The 26,560-nt window shown below is 46.9% G+C and overlaps 1 protein-coding gene across 1 annotated transcript in view; it reads left to right on the plus strand.

Annotated features, from left to right (window-relative positions):
* The window catches only part of GALNT10 (polypeptide N-acetylgalactosaminyltransferase 10), a 395,118-nt gene that overhangs the window by 281,473 nt on the left and 87,085 nt on the right, over positions 1 to 26,560 (plus strand). Inside the window, exons 7-8 of the mRNA XM_069199610.1 lie at positions 12,731 to 12,848; positions 13,906 to 14,013. Coding sequence (XP_069055711.1) covers positions 12,731 to 12,848; positions 13,906 to 14,013 — 226 coding nt within the window. The remainder of the gene's footprint in view (positions 1 to 12,730; positions 12,849 to 13,905; positions 14,014 to 26,560) is intronic.

Genomic DNA, 26,560 nt, shown 5'->3' on the forward strand with positions numbered 1-26,560 from the left:
CAAGAGAACCCTTTCCAGGTGGGTCATTCTTTGCATAAAGATTTGTTATGCACTAGCAAAGAAGGTTCCTCCTGAGAGTATTGGGGCCCATTCCACCAGGGCTGTCTCACACTTCGGCCTTGGCTAGAGGAGTCCCAGTTGCTGAAATTTGTAAGGCCACAACTTGAGCTTCCCTCCACACTTTTGCGAAGAATTATTGCTTAGACTCTGAAGTTAGGAGGGACAGCCATTTTGCGCGTTCTGTTTTGCAGGATTTCTTGATTTGACTGATCAGGCACCCACCTCCGACTGTGGGACTGCTCTGGGATTCTATTAGTAAGGTGGGGAATCCACAGGTAGTTGTATCCATCAGAAGAACAAGTTACTTACCTTCTGTAGCGCTTTTTCTGGCAGATAAAGTGGCTACCTGTGGATTCCTCACAGTCCCACCCGCCTCCCCGTTGCCTGTCCGGTCATACCAAGACTTCTTTTTATACGGATTGTATATGTGTTTAGGTGTATTATATATACCGTTAATGGGGTTTATATTTGTATTTGCATTGGTATGTATTTTGCAAATGAGGTGGGTATTCACCTGTTTTCCTCGAAGGCACATAAAAAAAGTGTTAAACGGACGTCAGCATGCCGGCGAGGACTTCTTATTGCCACGATGACGTCAGACAGTCGTGTATGGAGCTGTGCAATTGTGACGCCCTCGTCGGTGTGGAAGCTAGGAAGAAAATTTCCGTTGAATGCTGGCGCATTGGGAGAATTCATAAGGTGAGGAATCCACAGGTAGCTACTGTACCCACCAGAAAAAAGCGCTACCGAAGGTAAGTAACTTGCTCTTTCTGATGGATACAACTACCTGTGGATTCCTCACCTAATGAATACTCCCATGGCGCCAGCATTCGACGGAAATCTTCTTCCTAGTCTCTGCACGTCGACGAGGACGTCACTCTAGCCCACGCGACGCCGTCTGACGTCATACAGGCAATAAGAGGTCCTCGCCGACGTGCCGACGTCCGTTCCCTTTTTTCCGTGCATTCGAAACGGTCATCTTCGAGGGAGCTACTGTTACTTTAGTAGTTACAGCGTATTTTCTGCTGCGTAGTTCTTCTCTGCGGTAACAATGTCTCAGAGAAAGTCGGGTTTCAATCCCTGTGGAGAGTGTGGGGGCAAGATGTCCGTTACAGATCCTCACTCCGACTGTCTCTGGTGTTTCAGCTCCGACCACGACGTTGTGACTTGCGATTCATGTCAGCACATGAATCCGAAGGCCCTCAAAGAACGTGAGGCTAAACTATTCCTGGCGAAGTCGAAGAGAAAGGAAAAACATCACAAAAAGTCTTCCTCGCCAAGGTCTCATAGGCGTCATCGAGACTCCCGGCGCCGTAGAGATTCACGGCGTCATTCCAGCAAGGAGACTCGTTCGAGGTCGCCTTCGGCTCGGCGTCGGAGGACTTGGGAAGTCAGTCCCACGGTCACGCCGCATCCATCAACGCCGTTGCCCTCTCCGGCGTCACCGACTTCGCCTGGACAAGCGTCTGTGGTTGAGGTGATGCAGCCTCTTGTGATGTCTCCGGCGTCGCGGACGTCGAGGCCGGCGTCGGGGTCGCCTTCGATCCAGGCACCTCAGTATCCGGCTTTTCCCGCCCCTGGAGCCGATAGTACCGCATTTCTGAATGCGATGTATACCCTCTTTCAGCAGATGGCTCCAGGAGGTGCTCCAGCTGGTCCTTCGGGGCCTTTGGCCTTTTCATTGGGTGATCCTGCGCCTCTTCAGCCGGCACCCTTTATGCCCTTTCTCCCTTTTGGGAATGTGGGCTCGGCGCCGGTGGCCGCTCCGGTGGCTTCAGAGGGATTGGCTCCGGAGGTTTCCATCCCGTCGACGTCGGGATTTCGTCCTGTGACTCCGGTGGGTCCATCGGCTCCAAGATCTCTTCGTCCTGCTCCTTCATCGGTGCCGAAGCTGCCTGTGGCGCCGGATGCGGCGTTGGATGCTTCTGGAGATCGGAGCCGATCTTCGACTTTGGCAGAGGCCATGTTGACTCTGCGTATTGATCAGAGACTACATTCAAGGAGGCGTGCTCTCCGTCTTTTGGAAGAGCAGGAGTACCAGCAAGTCCTGGAGGAAGGAGAGGTTGAGGACTCTGGTGATGGACTGCATGGTCTGGATACGGCCATTGAGCTGGATACTTCCCCTGAGTGGGACCTTTCATCTCCAGGGGAGTATACGGAGGAGGCTGCTACCTTTCACGCGGTGGTGAGGAAGGCGGCTAACTTTCTGGACCTGCCTTTGCCGGTGGCAGAGGCGAAGCAGAATTTATTGACGGAGGTGCTGCATCCGGCCTCTGCTGCAGCGGAGCCTCTCTTGCCGTTTAATGAGGCTTTGCTTGATCCGGTGTTGGAGGTGTGGAAGAAGCCTGTATCTTCCTCGGCAGTTCATAGGGCTGTGGCCAGAAGATATCGGGCTGCACCATCTGACCCTGGTTTTCTTTCAAGACACCCTACGCCGGAGAGCTTGGTGGTGCAAGCCTCCTGTTCATCGAAATCAGCACCTGGATCTTTCCCGACGGTACCTGGAGACAGGGACTCCAAAAAACTGGATGCGCAATCCAAGAAAATATTTTCTTCTTGCAGTTTGGCGTTGAAGGCCACCAACGCAACTTGCATTCTGGGGAGATATATCCATGCTCTTATGGATGATATTTCATCTTCTTTTACGGAGCTTCTCCAGGGACTCTTGGATGTTGTCTCGGACGCCCAGGCTGCCGCAACCCAGATTATCCAGTCTGGGCTGGACACGACCGGCTCGGTGGCTAGGGCGATGGGCACGTCTGTGGTGGCGAGGAGACAGGCCTGGCTCCGTAATTCAGGGTTTTCTGCAGACGTGCAGTCGACCCTATTAGACCTCCCGTTTGATGGGGACAAACTGTTTGGAGCAAAGGCAGATTCGGCCTTGGAGCGATTTAAAGAGAGCACGGCCACAGCCAAATCGTTAGGGCTGCAAGCTCCTTCTTCCTCTGCCTCTTCCAGGTTTTTCAGGAGGTTTCGTGGATTTGGGCGTGGCTCTTCCTCCTCTTCCTTTCGGGGGAGGTTCCAGCAACCCGCCTCTTCTCACCCCTATAGATCATTTAGAGGGAGAGGTAGGGCCCGCACCAGAGGAGCCTCTCAACAGCACTCTGCCTCTTCCTCGTCCTCTGGAGGGGTGCAGCAGGGAAAGCAGCCTTAGGCTTCCACCATTTCCCACTCACTCCTCTCCTGTAGGGGGAAGATTACGGCATTTTCTCCACAAGTGGGAGACTATTACAACGGACACTTGGGTTATCAGTATTGTGGAAAAAGGCTACACCCTTCTCTTTCGGGAGTTTCCGCCCCCCCTCCCGCCCCGCCCATCTTATTGTTCAGAAGAACACCTCCTGTTGCTAGAACAGGAGGTTCAAGTCCTCTTTTCAAAGGGCGCGGTGGAGTTGGTTCCAGAGCAGGAAAGGGGTCGAGGTTGTTACTCAAGGTACTTCCTGATTCCCAAGAAGGATGGTCGGTTGAGACCGATCCTGGATCTGAGGATCTTGAATTGGTTCCTCAATCAGGAAAAGTTCAAGATACTGACCCTAGCACAGGTGCTTTTGGCGTTGAACAAAGAAGATTGGATGGTGTCTGTCGACTTGCTGGATGCTTATTTTCATATTCCGATACTCAAGTTACACAGGAAGTATCTCCGGTTTGTGGTAGGGTCGCAGCACTATCAGTTTGCGGTCCTTCCGTTTGGTCTTACTTCAGCACCTCGAGTCTTCACGAAGGTGATGTCAGTGGTTGCGGCAGAGCTCAGAAGGAAGGGGATAGCAGTATTCCCTTACTTGGACGACTGGTTGATCAAAGCCAAGTCCCCGGAGCTTGTGTCGTATCATCTGCAGTCAACAACCCAGTTGTTGTTCGACCTGGGCTTTTCGGTGAACATGCCCAAATCTCACCTGGAGCCCTCTCAGAGCCTCCTGTTCATAGGGGCAGTACTGGCTACAACATTGAATCGAGCCTTTCCTCCGCCTCAGCGGGTTCAAGATATTCAGGAATTGGTTCCAATGTTTCGAAATGGAGCGGTAGTTCCAGTCCTCAAGGTCCTTCGTCTGCTCGGTCTGTTTGCCTCCTGCATACTGTTGGTCACGCATGCTCGCTGGCACATGAGGGCTCTTCAGTGGTGCCTCCGAAGGCAGTGGTCTCAAGACAAGGGAGATCTAGAAGGTGCGGTCAAGATCTCCAGAGATGCTGCTGTGGACTTGAAGTGGTGGATTGCGAGCAACAATCTTTCGCAAGGAAATCCGTTCGCGCAGTCGCCACCAGTGGCCACGGTCATAACGGATGCTTCCACTCTAGGGTGGGGAGCTCATCTGGGGGATCTGGAGATCAAAGGACTTTGGTCTCCAGAGGAACAGATGTTTCATATCAATCTGTTAGAGTTACGGGCTGTACGTCTGGCTCTCAAGGCCTTCCTCCCTTCCCTTCGTGGTCAGTCGGTACAGGTCCTGACGGACAATACTACCACGATGTGGTACATAAACAAACAGGGAGGAGTAGGGTCGTACCTTCTCTGCAGAGAAGCTCTTCGACTATGGTCCTGGGCAAAGGACCATCAGATTTGCTTGGTAGCAAATCATTTGGCCGGGGTCTTGAATGTACGTGCAGACCGTCTCAGTCGCCAATTCTCGGCCGACCCCGAGTGGCGTCTCCATCCAGATCAAGTCCGTTTAATCTTCCAGATGTGGGGGTTTCCTCGGATAGATCTGTTTGCCACTCGGGAGAACGCGCATTGTCCGTTATTCTGCAGCCTCCAGTATCCGGTGCAGGGAGCATTGGGGGACGCGTTTCTGATAACCTGGTGCGACCAGTTGCTTTACGCGTTTCCCCCCATACCCTTGATTCCTCGAGTGTTGAGGAAGATTCGCCAAGACCGGGCCCAAGTCATCTTAATAGCTCCGGATTGGCCAAGGAGGGTGGGGTACTCCGACCTTCTCCAACTCTCACTGTGCCCTCCGCTCCGTCTCCCTCTCAGGGCAGACCTCCTCTCGCAGTCGCAGGGGCAGGTTTTACACCCCAACCTCCAGAGTCTACACCTACATGCCTGGAGATTGAACGGGGCAACCTGAGTTCCTTCTCTCTCCCGCCTGATTTAGTGGATGTTATATTAGCGGCCAGGCGACACTCCACTAAATCTATCTACGCTAATAGGTGGTCTAAATTTGTTGTGTGGGGAGAGACAGATTGATCCCTTACATGCTCATCTGTCGGACGTTTTGTCTTTTGCTCTGTCTCTAGCGCAGAAGGGTTGTGCAGTGGCTACCATTAAGGGTTATTTGTCGGCTTTGTCAGCCTTCATTTGTCTTCCAGATCAACCATCGTTATTTAAATCCCCTATTGTTCTCAGATTCTTGAAAGGTCTTCTAAATAAATATCCTCCAAAACCATTCGTTATGACTCAATGGGATTTGTCCTTGGTCCTCACTTTCCTTATGGGGTCCCCTTTTGAGCCTATGCATTCTTGCCCCTTAAGGTATTTGGTTATTAAAACAGTCTTCCTGGTGGCTATAACATCTGCAAGGAGAGTGAGTGAGTTGCAGGCCTTATCGGTAAAACCCCCTTATACAACTTTTTATGCGGATAAGGTGGTGTTGAGGACCAAGGCTGCTTTCCTCCCGAAGGTTGTTTCACCCTTCCATTTGGCCCAGACAATTACTTTGTCCACGTTCTATCCTCCGCCTCATCCTTCAAAGGAGGAAGAGAGACTACATCGCTTGGACCCAAAGAGGGCGTTAAGCTTCTACATTGATAGAACAAAGGACTTCAGGCTGGAGGATCAGCTGTTCATCAGATACGTGGGCAAGAGGAGAGGAAAGGCAGTCCACAAGAGAACACTCTCCAGGTGGGTTGTTCTTTGCATTAAAATCTGTTACTCTTTGGCAAAGAAGGATCCTCCTGATGGCATTAGAGCTCATTCCACCAGAGCTAAGTCGGCCACTTCGGCCTTGGCCAGGGGTGTTCCTGTGGTCGACATCTGCAAGGCCGCAACTTGGTCGTCCTTTCACACTTTTTCGAAACATTACTGTTTGGACTCTGAGGTCAGAAGGGACAGCCATTTTGCACGGTCAGTGCTGCAGGATTTCTTGGTTTGACCATTTCGGCACCCACCACCGGGAGTGGTACTACTTTGGGACTCTATTCATTAGGTGAGGAATCCACAGGTAGTTGTATCCATCAGAAGAACGAGTTACTTACCTTCGGTAACGACTTTTCTGGTGGATACATTAGCTACCTGTGGATTCCTCACGGTCCCACCCGCCTCCCCGTTGCCTTTCTGGTCTTACCAAGTAATCCTTGAGTGCGCTCCTCTTGGTCTTCAAGGTTGCAATAGATGTTGTATATATGGATACTTGTATATATTTATCTGTATATATATATATATATATATCTTTGTGTACATACATGATTTGCATATATTTGTTCGTTATATTAAATTTACAGCTATTCATTGCAATATTGTGTATTTTACAAGGTTATGGGATGTTGCCTTGCTCTTTCATTGCATTGGGTTGTTGTTCTCATGCACGTAAAAAATGTTGGTACTGACGTCGGCACGTCGGCGAGGACCTCTTATTGCCTGTATGACGTCAGACGGCGTCGCGTGGGCTAGAGTGACGTCCTCGTCGACGTGCAGAGACTAGGAAGAAGATTTCCGTCGAATGCTGGCGCCATGGGAGTATTCATTAGGTGAGGAATCCACAGGTAGCTAATGTATCCACCAGAAAAGTTGTTACCGAAGGTAAGTAACTCGTTCTTTGCATGCGGACCCAGATGGGGGCCCTGATGTGCCCTGTAGTCTAAAACTGCGTTTCAGATAATTAGCATTTAAAATATCCTCAGTAACCAAGCTTAGACAAAACCAGTGTAGGGTCAAAAGATCTGTATATAAAATGTCAAGGGTACTCACTTCGGCTAAGGATGCGGCTGCCGAAAAGTCTACCGTAGGACTCCCACATCTGGATATTAATGGAAAATTTCAGAGGGCAGCTATATAAAGGGCAAGAGGAAACCCTGGTTTCCTCCATTGGGACGTGAGACGAAACCCTTGATTCCTCCATTGGGACGTGGTGTATGACATAAATACGCCTTGTGTTATGTGTATTGGTTTAACTGGAAATGAGTAATACAATTCAGTCAGCCTGATGACATCTGACTTTTCACGCAATGACATATAAAATGAAAGCCCCTAATGACGACATACCAACATTAAAATATGGCTCAAATACATTGACTATATCCTCATAATATGAACAGAGAGGAATGATACTGCTGTGAGTTTTGTTGAGTTTCCTAACAACCGAGACAGATATCTGAATTTCACTCACACTGTTGGTGGAACAAGTACATCATTTCTTGATTTACAGATCACAGCAACATGCGGAGGGTATCCAAACCCATGTGCACCAGAAACCCACTGATGGGAACAGTCTCCTTAGGTTTGATAGTTACCAACCGAGTGCTCTGAGACAAAACTAACCCTGTGGCCAATTCCTCCACATACCCCGGAATTGTTCAATCCTGCAAAACATTAATGATTAGGCTTTTGAATTATCGGACGATTTACGGGCTAAACAGCACCCTGAGAAGATCATCAAACTGTCTTTGAAAAGGTCATGAAACCATAACTGAGGTGGCCTTTTAGAAACACACTAGAGCTGAAATAGGGAGGATAAATTATCTCACCACATATCCCCACCTATCTAATCAAGTACAAAAAGTTGTCTAAAAACATTCGTAAATACCGAGGGCCACAGGTACATTTTAGAACACCCTGCTGTACTCCTGCAAGAGGAATCAGAACATAAAGGACACGGTGTGGTGGTTCACACATGACCACCTAAAAGAAGCTCCTCAGAACATACAGAGTCTTCCCTCTGGGGCCATCCGCCTCTTATGGTACATTATCTCTTTGCAAGATGCTCCATTAGTCCTTACACACTAAAGTGCAGATCTCTGGTCAGTGAGCCCATGGGCGGTGAGGCCTTAGGAAAAAAGGAAACGTACCAACTGCACCACTGCTCATGTTATTTACATAATCTCCGTTCTACAGGGATGACCTCTAGAAACATTAGAACCGTTTGGAGCACCAGAGTAAGATAAGGTGCAAACGGAGCACCACATGTATGATATCTCAATTTACAGAACATGGACACAATGATTAAAAGCGTGGTCCTGGAACAAATTACCAACTAGACCTGCAGTTTGTCTATGTAGGAAGTTCTCCAAACAAAAGAACAAAGGTGAGTAAATAGCCGAGGGACACAGTTTATTGTCCTAAATGATCACATTATTTGGCTTCAGATAGGAAACACGCAAACTACCCATTGGTGAGTTTATACCAGCTAACACTTGTCACAATCAAAGACCATTCAGTCATTATACCAATTCATTTTCTATTTTTAAAAACTCAAATGCTGGTGAGGTAATTAACAACCCACATGGTGTTTTGTGGGCACAGAGAGGACAGTGTGATATGATTCGGAGTACACATTTGCTCATACAGTGGATTTCTCGTCTATGCTTCTTTTCCTATTTTTAAGAGGCTTCCTAGCCTATAATAAGTCCAGTGAACAACACACTAATGATTTTTAGCCCATAATGAATATTGTGACCAACATAGTGGCATTTATTTTCTCTTCTTTATTGTATCACCTTTTGGGGGTGTTTAATCACTTTTTTTCCTGGCGAATGATGGGCGTTGAACCAGCGTGGAATGCGAGCATAGCCTTTCTGCAGCCGTGTTGCTTTGCATGGAAACTCGTAACACAACAAAGTTCGCCCGAAGACATCCAATGTTTAACACCATGACTTGCATACACCAATCACCTTTTACCTCCTTTGTATTTTTTAGGTGACTTTGAATCATGTAATGAGTATAGTGAACAACACTCTTAACGATTTTTAGCCTGTAATGTGTTTTGTGACCAACGTTGAGCATTCCTTTTATCTGCTTTATACTAGCGTGTTTCTTCTGGAGTTTGTCGCTTTACTTCCTACCAAATGGTGCATGGAAGCTGCTTTGTTCTCCATGAAAAAGTATAACGTGACACATCCCAATGATACACGCTCCATATTCTTAATTACCCCATACACCGTACTCCAATGGTGGAAACGACTGGTTTATCTCACCCTTTACATAGCTGCCCTCGTACCCTTACCAGTAATACCCGAATGTGGTGGTCACGTGTTAGGCTATTGGTCGGCGTCGTCATTGACAAAGTGAGCACCCTTGACATTTGTCTTATGGACCTTATGATCCCATGGTGGTTATGGATTATTTTGGTTACTGGCCATATTTTAAACATCAATTTTTTGGAACACAGTGTGTGACCACAAGACATGTCATGGCTTCCATCCATGAGGCAATATTTACCCAGGATTGGGGTAAGCGTGCAGAATTATGCATTATATGTATTCATGAGAGATTGATCTGTTACGTCAACTAAGTGTGTGCTATTTTATTACTACACTGTACCGTTCCTCGCTGCTTTGTGTGTTTTGTTGCAGTGTTCCTCACAATCCCAATGGCTCCATGAAATTGCTGTATTAATGTCATTACCTTCTGTCACGTTGTTTCTCAGATATCAGCCATTTGTTGCCGGCACACCATGAATCGCAACAACTTCCTGGAGTTTTTCTTCGTTTTATGTATGCCCTACAGGCACCATACCTTTGACAATGGTAATACATCCACAGGGAGTACCACTCTTAGGATAATTAACATTGTCTATAGGTATATGTTTGCAGATGAGAGTTGCTGCACATAGGAATCTCAGTTCTGCGGAATATCGTGGACCACCGTGGGGCCTTAAGGACAGTCAAAACATGTCTACCTGAGGGACTAGGGAGTCCTGACAATACCATTGTACCATAGTTTGTGCTTTTAATGTCCTGCAGTGAAATATCCCAGAATAAATGAAAGAGGAAGTGTTTCACTGTAAGGGATTAATATTTCTTTCACACAGATCCCAAACTTCACCAAGCGTGAGCTCACCACGCCCTCCATAGTGCTCTAGAAGGTTTTTTGATGAGTCCATTCGCAGATGTGACAACCCTATGTTGAAGTATGACACCTCAGGTAGGTGTGTGGGGGTTTGTCTAAAATTTTAAAGAATATTGAAAGGCATACATAGTAAGACGAGTAAGCCGTTTCAAAATATGACATTCCTTTAGAACCTTCCTTCACATTATTCCCACGTAACATATTCTCCTTTTTAACTCATCACCCAGCAGTTAGGTTTTTTAATGGTGATAACTTAACGGTGTCTGAAATTCATATATTTTTGTTATTAATTGACTTTCATAGTAATAAGTCAGCCTTTTGTACCCACTGTTTTCTGCCCCGATTGATTTCAGATTTTTATTTGAATGAGTACATTAACTATTTCCTTTGTATTTTATCTACAGCAGAACAGCCCTGTATGTTAACCGGGTTCTAAGATCTTAAAAGCATAAAATTACTTTAAAAACCTAATCAAAACTGCATTTGGCTTCTCGTATGGTGCAGTTCTTCTGGCATCTAAAACAATGTTTGTTTCTTATATTTTCTTATGGAATCAAAATACTACCCATTCGCATCCAAGAAGAAGTAGCACTTCCCCCACTAGGTAAAATGCAGCTTTGTAAGTCCTGATAGGTAACACACCCGTTTTCTCCAATGTGTTGTGTTGCTATGTAGCAAGCAATACACACTTTCTCAAAATATTTGTATATCAACTCTAACGCCGGAATAGATTCTTGGGTAGCACAGGGTACCCTTAGGAACTTTTTCAGTGATCTGTGATTTGTTGTCCTCCTTTACAAAGGTGCTCGTGGTTATTTTGTCTCTGACAGTTATCATATGATGAAGATCCCAGGATGGAGGAAAGGTTTCTTAACTGTAATTGTATATACCAGTTACTGGTAACAAACATTTTGTGTGTATCTTGATTTTGATGGCCATCCCACCCCGTCTCTCTTGTGGCAAATAACTGTATGTATTCTTGAGTGTGTGAATAGGGCCTCTGCAGGCAATCGGGGGTTGTGGCCAGAAAGAGGTTTGAATTCTGTTTGAATTCTGTTGTTTGACTTCTTGGCTCTGGTGCTATGGTTCAACATTTTCTGTATTTTAAAAAATATATTTTTCTTATTTTAAATAGTTTTGTGCCCGGGATATCACTGGGCTTGAAGAGAATATTCTACTTTACATTGATAATTAAGATACACGATGGTGAGCTAAACTGCATGGTAGAAACATTTCATTGTAACCTCTTTGAATCAACTTGGAAAAACCTCATTAGTCACTTCTCTGTAAAGGGTAAAATCCCAAAAACTGATTCGTTTTTGTGCTTAATTCCTAAAAGGTTGGTTGATTCATTGACATAGTGAGTTCCACACTTTTGAGGGAATATTTCTATTTAAGCATTATAAAACCTTATTGTAGGAAACACATTTAAGTGGTTGCTGTTGTCTGATTGGGTAAAATTCTCTTACATGTCCTTTACGTGATCTGCATGTTTGTCAGTACCTAATTGGTATTAAACTGCCTACATCATAAGCATTGATGCATAAAAAAGACAATCATCAGTGGAGTCATCCTCATTACAAAATGAAGTTGCCAGAACATGTGTTTGATGGCTTCCCTATTTCTACCAGTTTGGCAGTTTCATCCATGAACGGATTGACATATTGCTTTGAGAGCTTTGCAACTATTACTTTGACTTAAAGAATAGGTGGTTTACAAGGTCTGTCAAATGAGGAAGACTTTAATATCTTTAAGATTCAAAATGCATCTTTTCATTAGTTCTAAACGCGACACAAGTTTGCATCTAACCCTAGAAATGTGTCTTCCTGCTCTTTTTGAATCCCCAGATAAAAGCTGGAAGATTCTTACATAATCTTATGGTTCCTGGAGCACTCCTGTTTTCATTGTGACAAATCTTAAGTTCCTAACGGTTGTATGTTATGTTTTTTTAACTCTTGCAAGAAAGGACAATACTTCATTGGTTTATTGGACAGACTCTGGTGTGCTAGGAAGGTATTCACTCAGGGGCATTTCTTCTCCACAAGATGTTCACACAAATACTGCCGGAAAACACTGCTGGAACAGTTTGCGAGAGACATGAGTCCATTGATGCAGTTTCCAGGTTAGGTCTGCGCCTTTTGCTTATTTCTAACCATTGAATGTTGGGTGTTAGTTCCGGGATGATGGTGGAAAGGCTTTCTCCTTAATTCATGTAATGGATGTCATATTTGTCCACATCCCTTTTATTATGTTTTGTTTCTAATTTTATCAAAGGTGGAAATGAGAGACTGTGTTGTGAGAATAAGAAACAGATTCTCACCTGAGTCAGTCCTGTATTGTTCGTCGTACACAGTCTATCTTCAGTAAACTTTTTCCATTTAACATAGATAAAGAGAGCTGGATTTGGACGCGGTAGTCCAGAGCAAAACCTGCACTTGGGGGGGCATCCACCTCTGCCAAGATTTCCATGCCTAATATATTAAGCTGCTTAAGAGCTAGGACAGCTGTTGTGCTACTGTCCGTTTATATACCATCTGAACCTGATCTATGCTAATCTCTTTGAAATGTAATAGTTTTCTCACTGTTTAATATTGGATGCAATAATAATGTTCCATATGGAATGCTTTACTCTCTAATGTTCCCAGAATTGTGTTTTTTTCTCGTTTGTTTCAGATCTCCTGTGATGGCAGGGGGACTCTTTGCAATGGACAGAAAGTGGTTCTGGGAACTGGGAGGCTATGACCCTGGCTTGGAGATCTGGGGAGGAGAACAATATGAAATATCCTTCAAGGTAAACATTTTTGCTTTGCACCTTAGTTGCAGTCTTTTCTAGCCTCCGGCTTGTCTTGAGGAATCCTAAACTCTGAAGAGCTGCTGCAGATGCTTCTTTGGGTCGGGTTCCTGCTGCACCTTAGTATGTTGCAATAGACCAGCCTATTTGATAAGACATACTTTAGACCTGCCCTGCTTGTCCTTTCGTATCGAGAATGTGAATACTTCGTGAATACACAGTGTAACCACAACAAAAAGAAGGATGCACCTTGCAAGCCTAACATATTCCTTTGAATATTTGTAATGCTTATAGATGTGTTGGATTAAAGTGAACACCTGCAGAGGTGCCTTGCTCACTGGACCTATTTTTTTTCACCAGCACATTTAGTTGAACAGGCCGTTATGATAACGTCAGTTGCACACAATAGTAGTTTACTGGCAATAATAAACAATGTATTAACCAATTTAGCAATTATGCTAATACTTGCCTTCGGATCAAGTGGGCTGTTCAGAGTGTGCAGTCAATAGCAGTATGGCCGTCACTGTGTAGGCAGTGAACTGCAGGTTTGGCATTTTTATAAAACTGGACAGTGCCGCAGTTGATTGTTAAATTGTCGATAATCTGCACTGACAGTTGTTGAGCACAGAACCTCTGATCCTTCACATATTGTATTTAGATTTTAATCGTACACCCTCTCTGATGATTTTACCCCCAAGGTGGGATCCCCTGATGCCTAGTTGTCAAACTCCAGCTTCTGATTAACAAGGTGTGAGTTGCTTGGGAGGTGGGGTTTCAGGGTTCAAACCTCCCACTCTTTACTCCAGGCCCCTCTCCCAGGCTCCCCGTGGTAGATAACAGGATAGCAGAGAAAGCCCTAAGGTCGGGATGTGTGCATCTGTACGAAAATAAGTTATCTTCCATTTTTCCATTTCATTGTAGGACCACACAATGCGTATGCATTGGATAGGTTTGTGCGTTAGTGTCACCGGTTGTGCATGACCAGATCTCAGAACTGTTTTGTTCTTGATACATACTATCCTTTTATAATTAATATCACTGACTTTGCTCATCGCAGGTGTGGATGTGCGGAGGTCGCATGGAGGATGCCCCCTGCTCCAGAGTTGGACACATATATAGAAAATATGTTCCCTACAAGGTTCCAGCAGGAGTGAGCCTGGCGAGGGTAAGAACTGCTGGTGGTGCGTTGGAGAATCGTATATAAGTAGCCTCTACGAGGAGAAACCCTGCCTGTAGGAGTCTGGAATGTAGGAAATGTAACAGTGGGTAGTATGTGAAATGAGAACAGTATTCCCACATGTAGCACTGTTGAAAAACTGACAAACGTTTAGCTATTGTTAGCGCTCAGTATTTTTCCTTTATGTAATGGCGCACCATCTAGTGGTAGTTTGTAGAAAAGCAACTCAGCTTGCAAGCAAAATAACTGCATGGGGTAAAAAGCTAACTATTATTCTCACATCCACAGGACCTTCAGTATCATAAATGGGCCATCGTGTGACTGGATAGTAAGATAGTGAACGAGGAAGTGCTATTTGACGCCAAGTCAGGGGTAGTAAGCGCTATATAAATACAGATTCGTACTACCTGAGTTTTAAAAAACGAAATTCTGATTCCTGAGTAGAAAATGGGAAGGTGCACGCAGACTCTGGTGGGAAGTAAATACGCATGTACCTGTATTTGCCAGACATGTTTACTTTGGTACATTTCAGCAGGTTTGACCTGCTAACATTTATTTGGAGAGAATAACGGGGGTGCAAAATGTAATACGCCTCCCAAATTTCCCATGCGGTGTTCGTGACTCTGAATTTCGAGTTACTGCCCATATCGTCATTCCTAACTGGGCCCGTAAAAAGGGTGCATGAGTAGTCGCTTCAGAGAAGTTGGCCTAGTTCAATCACAAGCGCCAACTCCTCGCCTTATCTTGTTTGACCTATGTTCCGAGAGATTAATATAGTATCTCAGTCTGAGAGTTTCTTTATTGATATTTTTGAAAAAATCCCTTCGGAATCACACATTTACCGTTTGTATCCTTTAGTTTAGACACCGTTTGTAATTTGTGACTGATTTTAAGGTTTGCAGATATTGTCTTGGCTGTTGTCTGCTTCACCCTCTTATCGGTTTCAGGCTTAGCTCATGTTTATCTAAGATTGTACTTTGTCTGACTCTGAACACTAGTACAGAGAAGATGCACTAGCATTCGTCCATTTGTTGGTGGATGTCCGCCTTCAGGCTGGGGCTGAACCTGAACTCTTGGAGCCCTTTTTTTTCCTGGCCGGTGTGAGAGGAGAGTAGCTAGACTGACCTGAGATGAGAGTAGCTGGTCACCAGGATGATCCATATGGACTACTGCTGGCTAATGGACTTGAGTGGAAGATGAATCAATGGGATGAGCCTCCGGGAGTGACAAAATCGTTGCAGCCAAGCTTGCATCTGTATAGACAAAAGCCAACAGTCCTACACTGAATGGGTCTTTGGAGGTTCAGAGACTTGTTCTTGTTATCATCTTGGGTGAACCGGCACCATACTAACCCAATATGTACCTTTAGCATGCCTGTATCTGCCTATTTCAAATCCCGAAGGAAAATGTCAGACTTTCTTCAACACCATTGGGACTGTGTTTTGTTGACTGGGGTGGCCATCTTGAATCTAGAACCGTTTGAACCATCCGTTATTCCTTACATAAAAAAAATAATCATATTTTATTTTGCAGTTGATCCTTCACAATTAAGTGCTATTCCCAGTTGGAGCCAGGGGAGCCTTGGGAGTCAGCAAGTGCCCCTGTTCACAAAATAAACTTCCACCAGAAAACACTGACTCCTGTCGCTCCTTATTTAGAAGCAGGAGACTAACGTTGGTCATCTGTGTGGTATTTCACAGCGGGGTCTGACCAGTAGAAAAACAGTGAGTATAATTGGGCCCCAATAGGGACAATTAATGAAATATGCTCCAATGAGCCAATAAACCAAAAACAGTTTTTCAAATAAACAAGGTGTATGTAAGATTACCTCGGATTTTAAAGTTAGCTGTGTTTTTTGCAAATTCATCTACCTAGGTTAAGATATAATTGCACATCTTAATGGCTATTGGGCATAAATATATTACTTGGATAAAAATGAAGATATTAAACGGCATGATCAGCAATTTTGACCTGATCTGTATAGAAGTGCCGATTTGTAAATAGTGAGTATCATTCTAGCCTGTGTCTTGCATAATTCCCTGTATTTGGAAAGAAAACAAATCTTTACTAAGAAGATCTCGACATCGCTGTTCCGGATGAAAAGCTATTACAGCATTGCTCAGAAATGTACTCATCACTCAAACTGGCAAAACAGCCTCCCGCAGATCAGCTACTACTGATGAAAGACATTAATGTCTAGGCCCAAGTGGGTCAAGCACTTCTGTGAAAAAAGTGTTGTGCTAAAACATTGTGCAGTTGAGCCATCTTTTCTTCTTTCACTGTCGCAACATAGTGTTCTTTTCTATGGGTGTCTCGCTGATATTCATGAAAGGTTTGATATTCATAAAAGGTAAGTCATTTCCCATTATTAAACACAATTTAAAAGCATGTTTTCTGATGGATACAACTACCTGTGGATTCCTCACCTAATGAATACTCCCATGGCGCCAGCATTCGACGGAAATCTTCTTCCTAGTCTCTGCACGTCGACGAGGACGTCACTCTAGCCCACGCGACGCCGTCTGACGTCATACAGGCAATAAGAGGTCCTCGACGACGTGCTGACGTCAGTTCCCTTTTTTCCCGTGCATTCGAAACGGTTATCTTCGAGGGAGCAACTGTTACTTTCATGATTGCAGTGTATTTTTTGCTGCGTAGTCCTTCGCTGCAGTAATAATGTCGCAGAGAAAGTCGGGTTTTAAGCCTTGTCGTGAGTGTGGGGGCAAGATGTCAGTTACGGATCCTCACTCCGACTGCCTTTGGTGTTTAAGCTCCGACCACGACGTCTCGACTTGTGATTCATGCCAGCACATGAATCCAAAGGCCCTCAAGGAACGTGAGGCGAAGTTGTTTATGGCGAAGTCGAAGAAAGAAAAACATCATAAGAAGTCTTCTTCGCCAAGGCATCGGCGTCATCGAGACTCCCGGCGCCGTAAAGAATCCTGGCGCCATTCAAGCAAGGAGACTCGTTCCAGGTCTTCGGATCGGCGCCGGAGGACTTGGGATGTCAGTCCCACGGTCACGCCGCATCCATCGACGCCGTTGCCCTCTCCGGCGTCACTGACTTCACCTGGACAGGCGTCGGTGTTTGAAGTGGTGCAGCCTCTGGTGTTGTCCCCGGCGTCGCAGACGTCGAGGCCGGCGTCGGGGTCGCCTTCGATACAGGCACCCCAGTATCCGGCTTTTCCCACCCCTGGAGCCGATAGTACCGCATTCCTAAATGCGATGTATACCATCTTCCAACAGATGGCTCCAGGGGGTGCTCCGGCTGGCCCTTTGGCCTTTTCATTGGGTGATCCTGCGCCTCTACGGCCGGCATCCTTTATGCCCTTTCTCCCTTTTGGGAACGTGGGCTCGGCGCCGGTGTCTGCGCCGGTGGCTTCGGAGGGATTGGCCCCGGTGATTTCCATCCCGTCGACGTCGGGATTTCGTCCTGTGACTCCGGTGGGTCCATCCGCTCCGAGTGCTCTTTCATCGGCGCCGAAGTTACCTGTGGCGCCGGACGCGGCGTCGGTGGCTTCTGAAGATCGGCGCCGATCTTCGGCTTCGGCGGAGGCATTGTCGACTCCGCGTATCGAGCAGAGGCTTCATTCGAGGAGACGTGCTCTCCGTTTATTAGAGGAGCAGGAGTACCAACGAGTCCTGGAAGAAGGAGAACTAGAGGACTCGGGTGATGGACTGCATGGTCTAGATACAGCCAGTGGGCTGGACACTTCCCCTGAGTGGGATCTTTCGTCTCCAGGGGAATACACGGAGGAGGCTGCTTCCTTTCACGCAGTGGTACGGAAGGCAGCTAGTTTTCTGGACCTGCCTTTGCCGGTGGCAGAGACAAAACAGAACCTTCTGACAGAGGTGCTTCATCCGGCCTCAGCTGCGGCAGAGCCTCTATTGCCCTTTAATGACGCTTTGCTGGATCCGGTGCTAGAGGTGTGGAAGAGACCAGTATCTTCCCCAGCGGTTCATAGAGCCGTAGCCAGGAGGTATCGAGCTGCACCAACTGACCCTGGCTTTCTTTCTAGACACCCTACACCGGAGAGCTTGGTGGTGCAGGCCTCCTGTTCATCCAAATCAGCGGCTGGTTCTTTCCCGACGGTGCCTGGGGACAGGGACTCGAAGAAACTGGATGCGCAGTCCAAGAAAATCTTTTCGTCCTGCAGTCTGGCGTTGAAGGCCACCAACGCAACTTGTATCCTGGGGAGATATATTCATGCTCTTATGGATGACATTTCCTTATCATTTACGGAGCTTCCCCAGGGTCTTTTGGATGTTGTTTCAGATGCCCAGGCTGCCGCGACCCAGATTATTCAGTCTGGGCTGGACACCACCGACTCGGTGGCCAGAGCAATGGGCACAACTGTGGTGGCAAGGAGACAGGCCTGGCTCCGTAATTCGGGGTTTTCTGCGGATGTGCAGTCAACCCTATTGGATCTCCCTTTTGATGGGGACAAGCTGTTTGGCGCCAAGGCAGATTCGGCCTTGGAACGTTTTAAGGAGAGCAGGGCCACAGCCAAATCGTTAGGACTCCAAGCTCCTTCTTCCTCTGCCTCTTCCAGGATTTTCAGGAGGTTTCGGGGATTTGGGCGTGGCTCTTCCTCCTCTTCCTTTCGGGGGAGATTCCAGCAACCTGCCTCTTCCCATCCCTATAGATCTTTTAGAGGGAGAGGGAGGGCCCGCACCAGAGGAGCCTCTCAGCAGCACTCTGCCTCTTCCTCGTCCTCTGGAGGGGTGCAGCAGGGAAAGCAGCCTTAGGCTTCCACCATTTCCCACTCACTCCTCTCCTGTAGGGGGAAGATTACAGCATTTTCTCCACAAGTGGAAGACTATTACAACGGACACTTGGGTTCTCAGTATTGTGGGAAAAGGCTACACCCTTCCCTTTCGGGAGTTCCCGCCCCTCATCCCGCCCCGCCCATCTTATTGTTCAGAAGAACACCTCCTGTTGCTAGAACAGGAGGTACAAGTCCTCCTTTCAAAGGGCGCGGTAGAGTTGGTCCCAGAGCAGGAAAGGGGTCGAGGTTGTTACTCAAGGTATGTCCTGATTCCCAAGAAGGATGGTCGGTTGAGACCAATCCTGGACCTGAGGATCTTGAATTGGTTCCTCAAACAGGAAAAGTTCAAGATGCTGACCCTAGCTCAGGTGCTTTTGGCGTTGAACAAGGAAGATTGGATGGTGTCTGTCGACTTGCAGGATGCTTACTTTCATATCCCGATACTCAAGTCACACAGGAAGTATCTCCGGTTTATGGTGGGATCGCAGCACTATCAGTTTGCGGTCCTTCCGTTTGGTCTTACTTCAGCACCTCGAGTCTTCACGAAGGTGATGTCGGTGGTTGCGGCAGAGCTCAGAAGGAAGGGGATAGCAGTATTCCCTTACTTGGACGACTGGTTGATCAAAGCCAAGTCGCCGGAGCTTGTGTCGCATCATCTGCAGTCAACGACTCAGTTGTTGTTCGACCTGGGTTTTTCGGTGAACGAGCCCAAATCTCACCTGGAGCCCTCTCAGCGCCTCCTGTTTATAGGGGCAGTACTGGATACAACATTGAGTCGAGCCTTTCCTCCGCCTCAGCGGATTCAAGATATTCAGGAATTGGTTCCAATGTTTCGAAATGGAGCGATAGTTCCAGTCCTCAGGTCCTTCGTCTGCTCGGTCTGTTTGCCTCCTGCATTCTGTTGGTCACGCATGCTTGCTGGCACATGAGGGCTCTTCAGTGGTGCCTCCGAAGGCAGTGGTCTCAACACAAAGGAGATCTAGAAGGTGCTGTCAAGATCTCCAGAGATGCTGCTGTGGACTTGAAGTGGTGGATTGCGAGCAACAATCTTTCACAAGGAAAGCCGTTCGCGCAGTCGCCACCAGTAGCCACGGTCATAACGGATGCTTCCACTCTAGGGTGGGGAGCTCATCTGGGGGATCTGGAGATCAAAGGCCTTTGGTCTCCAGAGGAGCAGATGTTTCATATCAATCTGTTGGAGTTACGGGCTGTACGACTGGCTCTCAAAGCATTCCTCCCTTCCCTTCGTGGTCAGTCGGTACAGGTCCTGACGGACAATACTACCACGATGTGGTACATTAACAAACAGGGAGGAGTAGGGTCGTACCTTCTCTGCAGAGAAGCTCTTCGACTATGGTCCTGGGCAAAGGACCATCAGATTTGCTTGGTAGCAAATCATCTGGCCGGGGTCTTGAATGTACGTGCGGACGGTCTCAGTCGCCAATTCTCGGCAGACCACGAGTGGCGTCTCCATCCAGATCAAGCCCGTTTGATCTTCCAAAGGTGGGGGTTTCCTCGGGTAGATCCGTTTGCCACTCTGGAGAACGCGCATTGTCCGTTATTCTGCAGCCTCCAGTATCCGATGCAGGGAGCGTTGGGGGACGCGTTTCAAATAACCTGGTGCGGCCAGTTGCTTTACGCGTTTCCTCCCATACCCTTGATTCCTCGAGTATTGAGGAAAATTCGCCAAGACCGGGCGCTAGTCATCTTAATAGCTTCGGATTGGCCAAGGAAGGTGTGGTATTCCGACCTTCTCCAACTCTCAATGTGCCCTCCGCTCCGTCTCCCTTTCAGGGCAGACCTCCTCTCGCAGTCGCAGGGGCAGGTTTTACACCCCAACCTCCAGAGTCTGCACCTACATGCCTGGAGATTAAACGGGGCAACCTGAGTTCCTTCTCTCTCCCGCCTGATGTAGTGGATGTTATATTAGCGGCCAGGCGACACTCCACTAAATCTATCTACGCTAATAGGTGGTCTAAATTTGTTGCGTGGTGTGGAGAGAGGCAGATTGATCCCTTACATGCTCATCTATCGGACGTTTTGTCTTTTGCTCTGTCTCTAGCGCAGAAAGGTTGTGCAGTGGCTACCATTAAGGGTTATTTGTCGGCCTTGTCAGCCTTCATTTGTCTTCCAGACCAACCATCATTATTTAAATCCCCTATTGTTATCAGATTCTTGAAAGGTCTTCTAAATAAATATCCTCCAAAACCATTTGTTATGCCGCAATGGGATTTGTCCTTGGTCCTGACTTTCCTTATGGGGTCCCCTTTCGAGCCTATGCATTCTTGCCCCTTAAGGTATTTGGTTATAAAAACAGTTTTTCTGGTAGCTATAACATCTGCAAGGAGAGTGAGTGAGTTGCAGGCCTTATCGGTAAAGCCCCCTTATACAACTTTTTATGGGGATAAGGTGGTGTTGAGGACCAAGGCTGCTTTCCTCCCGAAGGTTGTTTCACCCTTCCATTTGGCTCAGACAATTACTTTGTCCACGTTCTATCCTCCGCCTCATCCTTCTAAAGAGGACGAAAGACTGCACCGTCTGGACCCAAAGAGGGCGTTGAGCTTCTTTATTGATAGAGCAAAGGATTTCAGGCTGGAGGATCAGCTGTTCATCGGGTACGTGGGCAAGAGGAGAGGAAAGGCAGTCCACAAGAGAACACTCTCCAGGTGGGTGGTTCTTTGCATTAAAATCTGTTACTCTTTGGCAAAGAAGGACCCTCCTGAGGGCATTAGAGCTCATTCCACCAGAGCTAAGTCGGCCACTTTGGCCTTGGCCAGAGGTGTTCCTGTGGTTGACATCTGCAAGGCCGCAACTTGGTCGTCCCTTCACACTTTTGCGAAACATTACTGTTTGGACTCTGAGGTCAGAAGGGACGGCCATTTTGCACGGTCAGTGCTGCAGGATTTCTTGGTTTGACCATTTAGGCACCCGCCACCGGGCGTGGTACTGCTTTGGGACTCTATTCATTAGGTGAGGAATCCACAGGTAGTTGTATCCATCAGAAGAATGAGTTACTTACCTTCGGTAACGACTTTTCTGGTGGATACATTAGCTACCTGTGGATTCCTCACAGTCCCACCCGCCTCCCCGTTGCCTTTCTGGTCTTACCAAGTAATCCTTGAGTGCGCTCCTCTTGGTCTTCAAGGTTGCAATAGATGTTGTATATATGGATACTTGTATATATTTATCTGTATATATATATATATATATCTTTGTGTACATACATGATTTGCATATATTTGTTCGTTATATTAAATTTACAGCTATTCATTGCAATATTGTGTATTTTACAAGGTTATGGGATGTTGCCTTGCTCTTTCATTGCATTGGGTTGTTGTTCTCATGCACGTAAAAAATGTTGGTACTGACGTCGGCACGTCGTCGAGGACCTCTTATTGCCTGTATGACGTCAGACGGCGTCGCGTGGGCTAGAGTGACGTCCTCGTCGACGTGCAGAGACTAGGAAGAAGATTTCCGTCGAATGCTGGTGCCATGGGAGTATTCATTAGGTGAGGAATCCACAGGTAGCTAATGTATCCACCAGAAAAGTCGTTACCGAAGGTAAGTAACTCGTTCTTCTAGTCAATTCGAAATAAATAGAATCATGCCCAACAAGGCAACAATTACAAATCAAGCAGTATAGCTGTCTGAAAACACCGTTCCAAAACAGTGTGCATTAGAGTTAAGGATAATCAGGAAATGGTACCCCAGTGTAAATTATACACATAAATGAAACCTGTTGCTTTAGGAATCCTGGAAGACTGTCTTACAGTTATGTAGTATCTTGTTCAAAGTCTGTGGTCCAAAAGTCCCTAGAAATGGGTGAGACTTTTGTGAATTCAGGGAGAACACTAATTATGAAAAAAACAAGGATTACCAGTAAGATTTTTTTGGATTCACCATTGGCTTCTGTTTGATATCCATAAGCAGAAGAGTAAAGTAATAAGATAAGCCAGCCTTAAAAGCACTTTCAGAGTCACAGAAATTAACGCTTTAGGTGAATATGTTACGTAGGCCTCACTCACCTAAGTAGCTTTCTTGGAATCAGAGCCAACTCAATAATGTATAGCAAAAGAATGGACTTACCTCCAGGTGGTATCCTCACATATGTCAGCAATGGGGGGGGGGGGTCAGTTTTTATCAGAGCAGCTGTAACCGCCTTAACCCTTAGGAAGTGAGACATTAGCTTCCCAGGTATGGATCTATTTATTTTTTTCATAACGGGTAATAATGCAAGAAACTATTCACCTGGCTCTGTCTATTCATAGCAAGTTAGACCTGCTGCTTAGGCCTATGATTGACAAAGAATGTCTGACTTTACCAGTCCTTGTGTTTTTTTTTTAACTTATTTGTTTTAGTTATCAACAAACAGGGAGAAGACATGTAATGGGTGACAATTCAATACAGATAGCATTGTGCATTTGCCATATTGAGGACACAGTAAACATATCCATAGCTTGGCTGTCACAGAATAGAATGGGTATTTAATTCCAGCAAATGTTGACCAAGACAATGTAGGTGAAAATACAGTTAAAGTAGTGCATGTCCATAAAATTAAACCTTGGTTCCCCTCCCCCCAAACGTCTGCCATACTATGCGAGATTTTGCAAGTATTCAATTATCTGCAAAAAGAACAAGAAGAACATCACAGTCAAAACCTTTGAAGGAGAGCCTACCACATGTCTACATTGCTTAAACTATGAAGGGAGTAGGGAAACGGCCAGGAGTGGGAGCCCCGACACGTTCGGCCACCATCCTCCTGCACTGATTCAATCACAGTCTTCTCCCTGTGCCTTAAAAAGTTACAACTTGGTATCCTTTGCCAGAGCTGTAGGCGACTTAGGCATTCCTACGTATTCTTCTCTGCGTAACGATGCACTTTTGGCAGAACCCCAATTCCAGACCTCCTCTCGCCAGCTAGTCGCAAGAGGGGCTGTGGAGGACTTCCAGCGGCATGTGATCTGCTGTTTGGCTAGAAGTGCTAGGTCCGCAAAACATGTTTCAGTTTTTAATGATTTTGGTCTAGGGTAGAGACTCAATATGCAGTGTTCCACCGTATCCCAGTGCTGTCGCCCTGTCAGGGATGATAGGTTTTCCTTAATTTCCGCCAATAAGTGTGTAGTATGGGGCATGACCATAACATTTGTAGTAAATCTGCATAGTTGGTGCAGCAGCGTGGGCATGAGGAAGGGAGCGTATGGTGCCTCGCCTCAGCCGCACACTTATTACCCCCGCTGCCGCCCCTCACCTCCAAAATATTGCCCCAACTGGTCTGGTGATACAGCCTACACCAGTCACCCCAGTCACGCTCGTCCCGGCCAGCAGCAGGGGCGACCCGCCAGCCTCTAGGCGACCATGGGCCTCTATCACAGCACCTCCATTTCTCTATCAGGGCCAGCACACAAGTCACAAGGTGGGCAGCCATGAGTCCAAGGGGGCTCCCCCTCCTTCCCAATCTCTCCTGGATGCAGCAGTCACTCCCAGCCAGTGCAGGGAAGAATCTCAGGAGCACAGTAGGAGCTCTAGAAAAGGGTGTCTGCCATCATTGGCAGTTGGCCATGCCCTCAAAACCCCCTCCCCACTCCAAAAAAAAGGCCCTTAGTCTTATCCAAACAATGCCCTCTGTACATTGAGGTATATAGCAAATGTCTGATTCATATGAACCCCAAAAAATAACATTTAGGTGAAATGAAGGGTTAGACTAGTAAGTTCTTAACGACATTTTAGGATGAAAATTGTGCATGGTTCATTGCTGCGTAGAGCTTGAAGACCACTCGTACTTCTGGTAGATGTAGCCACTAAAAAAACAACCTTCCACAAAAGGAGCAGTAAATCAGCCTTGTCTATTGGATGAAGGGGACCCATCAATTTAGAGTGTTCCACATTCAGTTTGGTGGAAGAAGCTTCTAAAAGGAGAAAACACTTTCCTGAGACCCACCAGAGAATCTTTAATCACTCCAGTAATGAAGAAAGATGCCTGATGCCAGCCAAAGGTGCTCTCTGCATCTACGGAGGGCATGGGCAGGGGGTTGCTCAGGCCCACAGGTGGCATCTAGATTCCCCCTGCGAACAACGGCCCTGTGGTTTTAGGCGCATGGAGATGACATGATGAAGAGACCCAAGGGACCGGCATCGGACCCACACTCCACCCACTTTGCAACTCAAAATTGATGGTTGCCCTGGAGCTAGGGCTCTTACAAGAGGACCACAAAAAGCTGGCTGACAGGGTGGGTGACACCGACCCAGCTGGAACCTACATCCTCGGAAAGTGACAAGAGGATCCATGCTCTTCAAAAGACCATTGGTCGACTGATGGACAAGGTGGAGGACGCAAAGGACTATCCTGCCACAACGTGAAGATGGTGAGGGTGGGAGACTAAGAGAAATCAGAAGTCCGAAGCATGGAATTATTTTTGGAAGATTGGCTCCTCACAGAGGTGTTGGGTGGTAAAGCATCTGCAGTGTTCGCAGTGGACAGAGTACACAGGGTACTGGGTAGGCTGCCGGTACCTGGGTTGCCACCTACGCAGATTGTGGCCCACCTGCTCAATTTCCGAGACAAGGGCCACATCCTTCAGGTGGCAGGTGCCCACATCCTGTGGCAGAAAGCCGGCAGCATGGTGAGCACATACCCAGATTACACCAAGGCAGTAAAGGGCCAAAGATAATCCTTCCTGAGCATTAAAAAAAACACCATTAGGCACTCAACCTAAAGTACGCACTATGCTTGCCAGTGCAGCTGCAAATGTTGGCCAAGGTAGAGTCGCACTTCAGTTCCAACCCAAGGTGAAGGACTGGCTTGAGACTCAGGGCTTCCCACTCCTAGAGCTAATGGAGCCAACCTGACTGGTGCAGTGGCAGTACCTAAGGCCAAGACGTAGATCATGCAGATGTCTGCAAACAGCCCCAAATAAGTCACAGGGAGAGACAGAAAGGGCCAAAGTGGCCGCCGATATTCATCAATACTGCTCTCTCAACACAAATAACAAATAGGCGTCTCTCTCGAAGGACTCCATAGGGAGGTCCAGCGACTCTGAAGAGTCCAGGGAGGATGAGGACATGTCTTTGCCGATTGTCACCCCAATGACAGCGGACACTGTCATCTAAATGGACTGGTGACAGTCAGGGGCACAGAAGCCTGTACCGAAAGACACGTAGGAATGAACATCATCCAAGACCCACGACGATTGGTAGGTGTGCATCAAGGCCATGGAGCCATGCTCCCTCCGCTACTTGAGCAGAACTCCACAGTCGTGGTAAATGAAATTTGTTTGTTATACAAAATCGGGAGGTTGATAGCAGAGATGCCAGAGGCGCTGCTTTTTTGGGGGGCAGTGGGAATACTTTAATTTTAACCCTGCACGCCTACCTGGATAGGACAACATGGTCTGGGGTTTAGGGCCATGCCAGTCACATGGCTGGCCTTCTTTCTGAATTGACCTTTGAAGGGAGGAGCAGCCGGGGACTAGGCAATACACATATGCTACAAACCAAATGCGTTCGATGTCCAGACTAGACAATCTCCTCATGCCCCACCATGTATCTCATAGATTTACTCATACGACCCTCTTACCCTGAGGCATCTCGGATCACGCCCCTCTGACAATGCAACTGACCACCACTACCACGGGGACAAGGAGGAAAGGGAAGCTAGACCCATGGAAGATCACTGATGGCGCCACAAGTAAGCTGATCCAGGACTCCACTGACCCCTATTTTAAGGAAAACCAGGGAACAGTGGCATTGGAGGTAGTGTTATGGGAAGC

Source organism: Pleurodeles waltl, chromosome 7, assembly GCF_031143425.1.
Source record: "Pleurodeles waltl isolate 20211129_DDA chromosome 7, aPleWal1.hap1.20221129, whole genome shotgun sequence".
Taxonomy (NCBI): Eukaryota; Metazoa; Chordata; class Amphibia; order Caudata; family Salamandridae; genus Pleurodeles; species Pleurodeles waltl.